Here is a 12,810-nt window from a genome sequence, read left to right as displayed (position 1 = left end):
AATAAAACATGCTAATAAAAACATAGCTTGTTTTTACTTGTTCATTGGGGTGTGTTTGATGGAGTTGTTCGTGTGTATTTGTCGATGTGTAAAGGTTGTTGGAGGAAAAAAAAGTGTTTTAAACTCTGAGAATTAGACTGTAAAGCTTGAGCTTACTTCCCTTACAAATAAACACTCATTTGTTTTCCTTATGGCAAAGAATATTCTGTTAGAGTTACAGAGGTTGGACCTGATACACACCAGAGGAAACTCAGAAAACAAGAGGAAGGTGTGGTGATGATAAAATGCTCCTTTATACCCCTTTCCCTCCAAAATGAGCAGGTTTTTCAGACCCGGGAAGACCCGCTAATAAATGTCGAGTGTCTCTTTTCCCATTGCCAGTGGAGTATACTTCTTTCTGTCTGTTTTCTGCAGCGTCACCGTCTGACGTCACAAACGCGCCGGAAACCTGTCACCTTGTTTCTTCTTCCACTCGCATCCGAAGAAGCTCTCTCTCCTCGCTGTCTTGCCAGTGTTGCTGCATCTTGCACGATATAAAGAACAAAATCGCCGTTGTATTTTTTTCTTTTGTATTTACGCAACAGCGGCCGGAACTTGCACGTCATAGTATCGCGCCGGAAAGCGAGCGGAGATTAGCATGTCGACACAGGTTTTGTGTTCCCATCAATGCCGATCGGAGCCGAGGCGATAACTACCCGGGTCTACTGCAGAGTCATCTGACCCGGGTCTGAATGCCGATTGTAACCTTTCCCACTAAGCAAAAAAGCCAGGTGTTAGTGTGTTTTTTGATCAGTGGGAAAGCAGCTTAAGAGACCTGCTGAGCTCTCAAACAAGAGTTTTTATATCAAAGTAGTCCTGCGATTTTATCATAAAGCATTTGTTTTGCTTTTCCAAAACATGTGTTGTTTTTTTTTCACATCTGGAGTAGAAGATTTGTAGACCAGGGCGTCCTGCAGCACCGCAGGACTTCATTATAACGCTGCACATTTTCACTTCTGCAGCTTCTGCAACATGGAGCACCTGGCCACACAGCAGTTTCACTAAAACTTTGATACATTGTGCAGCCATAATCAAAGGACATAATTTGTTGTTTGTGTTTGTTAGTTATCACTTAGTTTGACAGATACAGATCCAGAATGAGACAGGAGACGGCGTTATCACAAGAAGACATATTTGAGAAGTTAGAAAAATAGAGTGAGAGTGTGATTTTGACTCTATAAGTTTGTGTTTGTTTTCTTCTGCTTATGAATCCCAACAAAAGGTTCTGCTTGATCCAAATCGACAAATATCCTATAACAGTCACTTTCCCATCCAAACTCACAGTAATTACAGTAGAAGAAGCAACTTGGCCGGCAAAACTGCAGAGGTGGACGGCCACGGCGTCACATTTGATTTAGGATGCAGCCGATAGAACCAATTAGCCACTTTGGCCGGGGATCAAACGGCTATCTGCGCCTGAGAAAAAATGCCCTCCTGTCCAATTAACAGAATTTATGGACAGGGCGAAGGTACAGCTGGGCTGTGATAAGGTAATTTGTTTAGTTTGGTGTGTACTGCAGCAGTTGCTGACATATGACGCTAATGAGGACGGCAGATTGTAATTTAAGAGGAATTTAAGATGAATCGACTCGATTATTAATCATTGCTGAAGTAAATGTTTCACTCCCTGATTGTAGCTTTAGATAAAGGTCCCACTAACAATAATTCTCAACCTGTTTCTTTAAACTCCAGTGTGTGGACTTACTGGTGCGCAGGGCAGAGGGCGTGACTTCGATCTCACTGGCGGCCTGGTAGGGTTGGAAGGCCGAGGCTCCGCTGCCAGCACTGAGGTCTGCAGCAAACAGGTCGGGGCTCTGCGTCCCTGTGGAGCTGGCGCTTGTACCATCGCCTCCATGATGGGGCTCCTGTTCGTCATACACCGCTATCAACTGGAGGACAGAGGGAAAACAGAAGATTTGAGAAACGTGCTGCTTAGGAAATACAACAACACGAATATACCGAAAAGTGGATTACATTCATGATAAGGATTTCTGGCATGTTGCTAAGCAAGGCTGCAATTGGCCGGAATAGAAACCAATAGCCAACTTTGTCACTGAATAGTCAGGCATAGATTACAAGGAAGGAAATCTCTACACAGTGAGATAGAAGAGAGCGTACTTTGTGGGAGGGTTTGCTCTTCCAGTTTTGTGCCTTTTTATGGCTTTTTCAGAGAGAGAGAGGACAGTGGATAGTGTCGGAAACAGGGGACTAGAGAGTGGGGATGAACCACGGCAAGGGGCCGAGGGTGGGGACCGCCACATCGAGGACTGTGGCCTCTGTATACGGGACACGCGATTCAACCCGCCGAGCTAAACCCGCGCCCCCATTTTCTTCCAGTTTTTTTAATGACTTCTCTAATCTAGCCCAGTGTTGACGGTCCCATCCAGTCGTACAATTATACTTTGAAATATTCCCAATGATAACATCAGGAAGCAGCTGGATCAGAATGTCAGAGATTTATCATCGCACTGAAATATTTCCATCACCAACTGCTGGAACAAACCAGCGCTCAAACTTAAGTGCTCTACTCCATCTCACAAATCCTAATCTCTGAAGAACCTGGACCTGGAGGAGAAAAATGTACTTGGAGTTACATTAAATCTACAGGAAATAGACTCGGCTTCGATGAACAGACATCACACGGTGGTCTTTTCCTGCTTGAACGCACGAGGACCGCACGCAGGCCAGAGGGATACGGGAGAGATTTAGACTCTCAATCTGACGTTATGACACTGAGGTGCTCATTACGTCCAATCATATCCACTCATCACTCAAAATGGCTCCACGTCTTTACCTTCAAAGCTCTTCTCCCTCACAGACCTGATTAATTCCAGCCTCCGTCGAGTCCCCTTTATTAGATTAAAGATGAGATTCACGCCGTCCCTCTGCGACTCCCACAGGCCCATGTGTGTGTTCAGCTGGCTTCACTTAGCCGAGGAGAAAATGAAAAATCCATCCAACATTTGCCAGCTCAAAAAGGATGTGATCTAACTGTCCCCGGTGGTGAGATTTGATGTAGAGGCATGACTGGGATAATGTTCCTCCTTGAAGGTCTACCCCCTGACCCATAATATCTACCCACATTAGAAATAAACCAATATTCTAAACAGAAAACATCTTGAAACATGTTCAAGGTATGGCTCCAGATCATCTGGGTTTATTTACGTGTTCCTGACCAAAAAGAAAAACCATGAACTTTAAAGAAAACTGGACCAAACACCCCGTGGCAAGTACTTGATCAAAAACAGATTACATTTCTAAGCAAACATGCATGAGCTTCATTCTCCATTTTTCTGGAGTATAGACATCTGGATCTGAATTGGAACCAGCTCCATATTCATGTGAAAAAGGAACATGTATGTTGCCTCTGTCCATTTATTCCTCCCATCTATTCTTGAGAGCAAAGTTTGGACCTAAAGCCTCTCAATCAACATGTGCATCAGTTAGAAGTCCTCAGTGATAAAGGGGCTGATAAAGGGTTCAGGTCTCTCCTCACGCACACACATTGGGTGTGTTCTGTTTCATCTACGGGAAAAAACATTTTTTTGTAACTTTCAGGTCAATAACCAAGTTCCTAGGTCCATTAGGGTTCAAGCTTTGTCTCTTTGGACCCGTGAGGACTCATTGCAAGTGGTTGCATGCAATCAATATCGTTGGTCAGAGCTAACACAATGGCGACTGAGCCTGTGGCCCACTGATGGAAGCCTTTGCATTTGCAGTATTACAGACTGGGTGTCTGTGGCGACTTTCGCGGAGAAAATCACAAGCGGCGCCCAGTTAGTGACGCGTTTTCCATCAGCCAGCAGTGGTTGGTCTGCCAGAGAGGGTAGGCGGAGCTAAGCGGCTGCTCTTCTGGTCTCCGCAAGTGTTGCGAGTAAACAGTAATCTACTATGGCTGAACAAACAAAGAAAAGATGGATGACTACAGATACAACTTCAACAATAAGTGAAAATCCAAAGAAGAAGAAACAAACTCGACGCTCAGATGAAGCAAACAGTCTGAAAAGGAAAGCGACCGTCAGCCAGGAAAATCAAGAGTTACAACCGGAGCCGACCGTGGACGTCACACATGCAACACTGTCTGGATATCTGGGAAGTGTGCTCCTGCAGTTACCGTGTATCGCCACAGGTGTCGCCAAAGAGAAAGAAACTGTCACTATCACTTTAGTATTGAAAATATTTTTCACACACAATTTACCACAATAAGCTTTTAAATTGTTTACCTGTTGAGGAGTGAGGAAGGCATGATTGGAAACTCTCTCACAGATTTTCCATCTATGACTGAGCAAAGACATTTAAATCATTTGGAAGCTGGATTTATCGTTCTATTATTGCTGCATCACCACGCTCCCTGGAGGATGAATGGACTTGAGTATTTGCACAGAGCTGGTTTGATTTGAAGCGCATATTTTCAGCATAGAGTCTTTCACACACCTCCTGTTTTCTGTCACTCAATATTCTTCTTCAAAGCATTTCCAAAGTTCAAAACAAGTTAATGCAACAAATGATTCTTATACTCTGAGGCTAATATTCTTTTACACTGTCAAACTCTTAAAGCAACAATCTTAATGAACACGCTAAAACACACATGCATATAGAAATACGGCCAAGCATTGAGACACCAACACACTTACATTAGGAGACACAGACACCCACAGAATCCATTAAAAACACACTCATACCATTCAAATCCAACTAACAGTTTTCCAGCACATTAAACCTTCATTTGAGCCGCATTTAAGCCTGAGAGCTGTGAGGTTTTATAGCACGCTGGACGGGCTCCCTGGTGAGAGGAGCAGGCTCTGCAGGGCACACACACACACACACACACACACACACACACACACACACACACACACACACACACACACGCACACTAAACCATTTACAGACCTCAAGACTCGTTTTTCCCATTAGGCCCCTTTACACAAATGTGAACACATTTACTTCAAATTAGAGCTTGTGTAAGCCTGGGGGCAATTTGTGTACACACAATAATGGTGGTGATAAAGGTCAAAGGGTAGACGGTGTGTGTGAATGAATAAGTGAAAGAGATGGAGGGATTATATGTAAATGAGGGGATGAAGAAGAGAAATGAAGAAGAGGGGAAGTAAAACAGATGGATGAGAGTAGAAGTGAGTATAAGTGAGACTCATGGGACAAAGTTGTGTGTTCTTTTTGCGTACATGTCGTCTATATAAAACTTCCTGTGTGTTTGTGTCACAGAGTCTTCTACTCTTCCCTCATTAAAGCTCAGTGCAGCCAGAACAGCTGAGTCAGCAAGCCTGCCTTCCTTTCCCGAGTCTGCTCCCTGAGGACACCACAGAAGAAGAACCCCCCACTACCATGTGCCTTTATAGCCCATATGTATGTTTTTAATCAGTTCAGCTGCAGCGCACACTCTAAATGCGGTCAGGCCCGCAAAATCTTTAGCCAGTAGGATATCAGTGAAAGGTAGCAATGCGGTGATATAATACATTTCAGAATAAAAGCAGGTTTTACGAATGTTATCTGTGTCCCAATTCAGGGGCTGCAGAATTCGAAGGACGTATTTGAAGGCCGACTGCGTCACAGCGGCGCGTCGAAGGCTGTCCCGTTTCGAAGGCTCCTTCAGACAAATGTCTCCTCCTTTTCGGTTTGGCGTTTGGTGATGCAAGGGTAAAGGCGGGAACAGCTGACACAAACAGGAAATCCTCCGCAGACCAGACCGCCGCATTTCAGTTTGGCTTTAGCGTCCACGCAGGCTACAAATGGCTCATCCTCCTTAGACGCCTCCTTCAAAGGATGCAGCCCCCGAATTTAGAGCCAGCTATTATGTAGCATCAAAGCAAAACTTCATTCCTAAGGTGTCAGGCATTACAGTTTCATATTCCTTTTTCATTATGCACAAATCTCAGAGGGCATGCTAATCTGATCAAGTTCTGAGCAGCATTTTTTTCCCATCACCGCTGATGCTTTCTCCACAAAGTATCAGAGTTGCAGAATATTGTGTCTCGACAACAATAAACTCTAATTTTCTTCGGGAACGACGAGTTTGCCCCGCGGGGTTCCGACAACTTTCATATTATGCAATCATTTCAAACCATGAAACTTTCTCTGGAATCATTCGCAGTGCATTGTTTCTGCACAGTATATAAATTATGCATGTATGAGATCATTTGCATATAATGGTGTACAAACTGTTTATTTATATGCACAAGACTACATGACAAAGAATAGTTAATAAATTCTTGCAGAGAAGAAGAAAACAGACGGATGTTCCCGCTGTGATAATCTTCTGCTTATTGCTGAAAATGTTACATAAATATTTCATTTCTTGACAAGCAGGCGGTTTAAACACTTATGAAGCACTGAACAAGTTCCTGTTTAACTGCCATTAAAAATTCATTCATTTTTTTCTCAGCTAAAGTAAAAGAAAATATAAGAAGTTATGGACAATAAAATCCATCATTATATAAATTAGAAAGAACTACATGAATGACAGGGTTCAATCTGATTGAGTTCCCTTTGTCTAATCAATGTTAGAGAATATGCTGGAGTATTAAAGGGCACCGATATGATTGACAGCTGCTCCCTCAGGACGCCGTGTTTCTTCTGTTCGATGTTTTTTTGGTTCTGGTTGCGATGAAACCGCCCCGAGGCAAAGCTAATTGCTGAAGTTTGTTGACAAGCACAGCCCTGACCCTGCCACCCATCATCTCTCTCACACACACACACACACACACACACACACACACACACACACACACACACACACACACACACACACACACACACACACACAGAAAGGTGACATCCAATCAGCAGGGTCGCTCTACCCTGAGGAGAACAGAGGGTGTTAGGTGCTGATTGGTCTGTGATACTGTGTGTCAATAAACAGCAGAAAATGATTATAACCGTTTCTTTGACTTGCAGACAAACCTTTTAAAGATCGATTAGGCCTGCAGCATTAATTGTCCTATTAATTTATAAATTAATCATCGTAAAATCACATGTTAAAGATGACAGATTCTGATAACAAGTGATGCTGTCAATTTCAATCTTTCTGACCAACATTTTAAAGACCCCAAACAAAGAGGCGTGTTCTGCTAAGAGATTAATTGCTTGATAGGGTACTGAAATACAATATACACTAAATCCTTCTAATACTATCAGCATGATAAAAGCATGACAATTTTAACACAAGCTTGTAATGGAAGAAGGCAGGAGGTATTTGCATAAGAACTGTGCAAATGAGAATGCGAGTTAGTCAGTCAAAGCTGGTGTTCTCTGTAATCGACAGAAGCAATAATATTTGAAATCGGCGCCATAGCTGTGGAGAAAGTTGTCCAAACAGCTCGTGGTTTCGCCCATTCTACATTCCTACAACACCCAGCGTGCATTGCGCCCCTCCCTCTGAAAGGCACGGCCCAGCGAGAGACGCTGGAGTGAAATACTACCGTTTTGCTGCAGGCAGCGGCTCAGAGCGGTACAGAATCCAAAATACGCAAGAATATACCGGTGGATCGGCTAAAAAAATCTTCAGGTCTGCAGTCTACATTTCAAACCTGACGATTTTAAACGAGACATGACATCAGAGGCGGGCGTCCTAGATTGAGGAAGTGTAGTTTAACGAGCTCCCTGGCCTCCGCCAGATGACGTGTTTACGTAGTCTGAGGAGGTTTTCCAGGGCCCATTGGAGAAGTGGATAGCGTCCTCCAAAGGCACAGAGGGAAATTGCATTTTTTTCCCTTCCATAATGGCATTAGCTCCCCGTAATAGCATGATCGGACTGAGGTTGAAAATCAGCGAACTGGCCCTTTAACATACACCCATGTCCGGTATGTGTTTATGTACGTGCAAAACTCTCCCCTCACTTTTTTTTTCTTTTGCTCACTATCCCGCCACAAAGAAACGCGAGCCAAAAAGAGTCACAATAATTGCAAAGTAAATCACAATGGAAAGTGTGAGTCAGTCCATTTCTCAGCAGCTCATAAATCATCATCATAACTCTGGCTAGAACAATACGCTGGCAGCCGGGGCCACAGAGAGGGAACCAGAGGTCTCCCAAAGGGGAATTAATCCTTTCGGGTGTGTGTTTGAGGGGGTTGAATTTAGCAAGACACAGTCGCTGCTTGCACCACATCAGTGACCGCCTGCTCCTATTTCATCACAAATCCCTGTGCTTACGCCGTGCGGTCGTCCAAAACTTACAGTTGTCTTAGTTCTGGCTATCAGCTGCAAGATATAAATCTTTCCAAACTGCTACATCTATGAACCGTTAGATTTATTCCCTCGTCACATACAATAACATCAAGCCGTTACAATTTCACAGAGACAATAACACAACAATAGACGGCATTTTCCCTCGTGTCAAGATCCACATTTCAAAGTGTTTGTGTTCTTTCATGTGATTTATTTAATCGAAATGTATCATCAAAGTTGGCTGAAACATAAAGAGAGTACAGATTGTTTGAACAGACGGGTGGAAATAGGCTCATCATACACAGTGGAAATGACAAGTGCCACAAAAGGTACCAAGTGAGAAGGCGGCTTCACATGAGTAACAATATGAACATCATACTACAGTGCAGGGCTGCACCAGACTCGGAATGCTGTCCATCAAAGGGGAACTGGCTTCTGAATATGATGCTTTAACTTTTGGTTACTTTCTAAGAGCGGGTATTATGCTGTTTCACATTTTTAAGACATATTGCTACAATGTTGGAGGTCCAGACTAAACGTGGGTGAAGTTTCAAATCTGTAGGTCAAAGTATGTTGGAGTAATCCCCAGGCTTCTCAGCTCAGTCTGCTGTGAATGCCAGGTATCACACTGTTTTTTCTACACGCTGCACTTGCAGGCTCCGGAGAGCTGGCCAATCAGATGAAAGTGGGCTTGTAGGGGCGGGGTTTCTTAAAGGGACAGAGCTGACTGAGTCGTTTCAGGCAGAGGCTGTATGAGGGCCTGCACAGAGCACCAGTGTGAGAAACACGAGGATTTTTTTTTAACTAATACCCCCCCTTTAAGTTATGTGCAACATGTAAATCCTATAACAGCCATCATGTGCATCATGTTTAACCTGTGAGACACATCTGTCGGCCTGACATTTGAAGATTTCCAGCCAAAGACTTTCATCAGATCGTCTGGACCTTCAGTTATTAGAGACACACATGCCTGAAAACCTAAAAACAAGCAGAGCAACTAGCCATAAGCTAAGCTAACATTAGCACTACGAATCACATTGTGTCCGCCCAAAAAGCTTTGAACAACAAGAACCCCTGCAGATAATATGGCCTACGGAAAAACCTTGTGAAACACAAATGCTAAATGTTTTAAGACATGAGGTCTTAGGTCCGTCTTGGCAGATGATTCTAATCACCACCTTTTAGGGGGCCGCCGTATCCCATTGTGTCGATTTGGTTTGGTTTATTGCAGATAAAATATCTGGAACCAGTGTCACCAAGATTCACAAGTTACATTTAAGACTTTTTAAGACCCTTTGAAGACCAATTAAAATGAAGGCCAACATTAAAACTCTGGAAAAAGATTGGTTAGCTTTAAATGAATCTGAACATAAACATAATTTAAGGACCATGTATTCACAGCACTGGCTGAATCACTTGTGTTTGTAATTGTATTTTGCAAACAACTGTGAGCCTTATTCTGGAAACCCAAATCCTCCAGACCTGGTTTGCACTAGGACAGGTCCATGCCGGGGAATGAGAGGGCCAAAAGCAAAGCGGTCAGCAAAAGCAGGGAAGTAACCACTTCACTTTCGCCTACACAGCTGTGAAATCCAAAACACAATGTCCCAACTCTCCTCTCGCATCCAAAAAAGTGCAGCCCGAAACATTTTCCTCAGTTACATGCTCCAGGAACTGTGGAGAAAGTGTGAGGTTGCAGCAGGCCTTTTCCCAAAAGCGACAGCCATCAGAACCCTCAACATCAGTCCTCTGCAGCCAAAACCACAGAGTGCAGACAGCCAGAGACCAGTGTGACTCCCAGGTCAGCATACCAAACTGCTTATGTGAGGAGTTCAGTTTCACAATGTCTCGCAGTGGAGGGAAAAAAACTCGACCAACCATCAAATAAAATCATTTTAAAGGAGTTTGTATCTGACAACATGGTGATGCTTTTGCAGACGAGATTCTCTACATTTTACAGTTTTGGATTAAACTTTAAATCCCTTTTGTTTTATTTGAACATGGATAAAACCTCAACTATAACTATTCCTGTCGTTACATGAAATCTCCTTGCCAATCTTACTTTGAGGTTCAGCCCTGGAGGACTGTGACTTTTGACAGGTTCATTAGGTAAAGGAGAATAATTGGCCGTGTATGAAGTCTTTATTTGAAACTCAAAAAAAAAAGAATTAAGAGTTGTGAGAGCTGTGAGGAGAGTTATCGTTCCTTAGTTTCCACTCAACGAGTAAGAAATACACGAGGGCGGCGAAAGCCATCCATCAAGGCCACAGAGGGAGAGTTTTCTCCTCTTTCAAACATCCAGTTTGATTTGTTACCTGAGAGGTGACATGAAAGCTTTCATCATAATTCTAACATAAATTGCAGTTTGTAGACAGCTTTACAGGCAAGGTTGTACGATAACACGGCTCCATCTCGCCTACTTTATCAGGGAGTCATTTGAAGTGAGGAGAGGCAGCTCGAAATGATGGCCTATCAGAGATTTCTTTCCATTAAAAACAAAAAATAAACAAAAACATAATAAAAAATGTTTTAATCTGAACTCAAAAAAGTATTCTCTTATTAAAGGGTGAGTTTTATATTGATTTCAGGGCGTTAAGATATCAGAACAAATGGCTCAATGTGCCACAGTAAGGTCAGAGGTCACGAGGCAGACCGTAGCTCAGTCTGTAGGGACTTGGCTTGGGAACCGGAGAGTTGCTGGTTCAAATCCCGGTCGGACCAAGCATGGAATCGGGGCTGGTAGCTGGAGATGTGCCAGTTCCTTTCCTGGGCACTGTTGAGGTGTCCTTGAGCAAGGCACTGAATCCCCCCCACTGCTCACATGTCCACATGCAGCCCCCTCACATCTCTCCATCAGTGCATGTCCATTAGATGCTGTTTGTGCATGTGTGAAAACACAGTGAAACATTTAATGTACCATCGGGGACCATCTTCTCCTCCTTCTCTTCCTCCTCCATCATCTTCTCCGCCTCCTCCATCATCTTCTCCTCCTCCTCCGTCTTCTTCTCCTCCGCTTCCTCCTCCTTCATTTTCTCCATCTTTACCTTCATCTTCCTCCTCCTTCATTGTCATCTCCTCCTTCTCCATCTACTCCTCCTCCTCCTGCACCTTCTCCTTCTTCTCCTCCTTCTCCTTCTTCTCCTCCTTCTCCTCCTCCTCCATCATCTTCTCCTCCTCCTCAGTCTTCTTCTCCTCCGCTTCCTCCTCCTTCATTTTCTCCATCTTTTCCTTCGTCTTCCTCCTTCATCATTGTCGTCTCCTCCTTCTCCATCTACTCCTCCTCCTCCTCCTCCTCCGTCTTTGTCTTCTCCTCCTCCTGCACCTTCTCCTTCTTCATCTTCTCCTCCTCCTCCTTTGTCTTTTCCTCCTCCATCATCTTCTCCTCCTTCTCCCCCTCTTCCTCCTCCTTCGTCTTCTCCATCTTCTCCTTCGTCTTCTCCTGCTCCTCCTCCTCCTCCTTCTTCGTCTTCTGCTCCTCCTTCATCATCTCCTCCTCCGTCTTCTCCTTCATCTTCTGCTCCCTCTTCTTCATCGTCTCCTCCTCCTCCTCCTCCTCGTCTCCTTCATCTTCTCCTCCCTCTTCTTCACCGTCTCCCCCTCCTCCTCCTCCGTCTTCATCGCACTATAATATACCCCTTAGGTATCTTATTTCAGCATACAATGAAGTTTCAACACATCAATGCCCCCGTGCACAAAGCCCTGTGAATTAAGAAATCGTTTCCCAGTTTGATGTGGAAGAACTCCACCGGCCTGACCTCCACCCCATCAGCACTTTAGGGATAAACTGAAATGTCACCTGCAAAGTCATGCACAATTTTTAGGAGAAATAAGTGCAGGAAATGTCTGGGAGCTGCAGAAGTGCTGCTCTTACAACAAACATTTCTACACAAAAGTTAGGATTTTGATAAAATCAGAAGTGACATCCGATTAAACTTCTCCCCAAAGCTTCGCTCTAAATCCATCACACTAGCTCGCACATTTAGGCTTGTCCTGTCTCATTTCTACATTCACATGAAATTTAAGTTGCTCAAAGCTTTTGCAGTCGCACTCTGACGTTATTGTGTAACTTTGTTCCCTCCCAGTCACAACATATCACTCTGAGCCATTCGCACTCGTTCCAGAAAGACAAATTTAAGTCTTATTGGATCTTTTAATGTTGCTGAAAACGTTATTTAAGACGAGAACAAAGAGACGGAGCTCGCACAAGCAGATTACTATGGAATATGTAGAAAAAAAGGGGCGACGGGATATGAAACATTAGCCTTTCTTTCTGCTTTAATTCTCCCCCCAAAAATCACACTTTTTAACCATGATTTGCACATCATATTAAGTTAATTTTGTATTAATAAAAGAGCTGAGGTCTACTTCGCAATTAACCACATTTGTCTTGTTAAATGACTTTAACAGCTGCCCCATACCAAAGAAGCCTTGATAGAATAATCAAGATGTCAAATTGTTCTAAACTTTCTCTGACTTTCAAATTCTTTTTGACCACATGTCATCACTGCAAGTGTTTCCACAAAAACTATTTCTTGAACCTTTATGGGAAAGTGTTAACTTGAGCAGCAGGGCGGAGGTTTGGATGTG

At 43.6% G+C, this 12,810-nt stretch overlaps 1 protein-coding gene across 3 annotated transcripts in view; it reads right to left on the bottom strand.

The window, feature by feature from the left end:
• The window catches only part of pard3ab (par-3 family cell polarity regulator alpha, b), a 269,729-nt gene that overhangs the window by 168,715 nt on the left and 88,204 nt on the right, over positions 1–12,810 (bottom strand). For all 3 annotated transcript variants that reach the window (XM_069684173.1, XM_069684174.1, XM_069684175.1), the window contains exon 3: positions 1,745–1,928. In XM_069684173.1, the coding sequence (XP_069540274.1) occupies positions 1,745–1,928 (184 nt within the window). The remainder of the gene's footprint in view (positions 1–1,744; positions 1,929–12,810) is intronic.

Source organism: Semicossyphus pulcher, unplaced genomic scaffold, assembly GCF_022749685.1.
Source record: "Semicossyphus pulcher isolate SPU_LCO1_2020_fin unplaced genomic scaffold, fSemPul1.0.p SCAF_7, whole genome shotgun sequence".
Lineage (NCBI taxonomy): Eukaryota > Metazoa > Chordata > Actinopteri > Labriformes > Labridae > Semicossyphus > Semicossyphus pulcher.
Note: the sequence above shows the minus strand (reverse complement) of the source record. Positions and strands in the feature narration are given on the sequence as shown.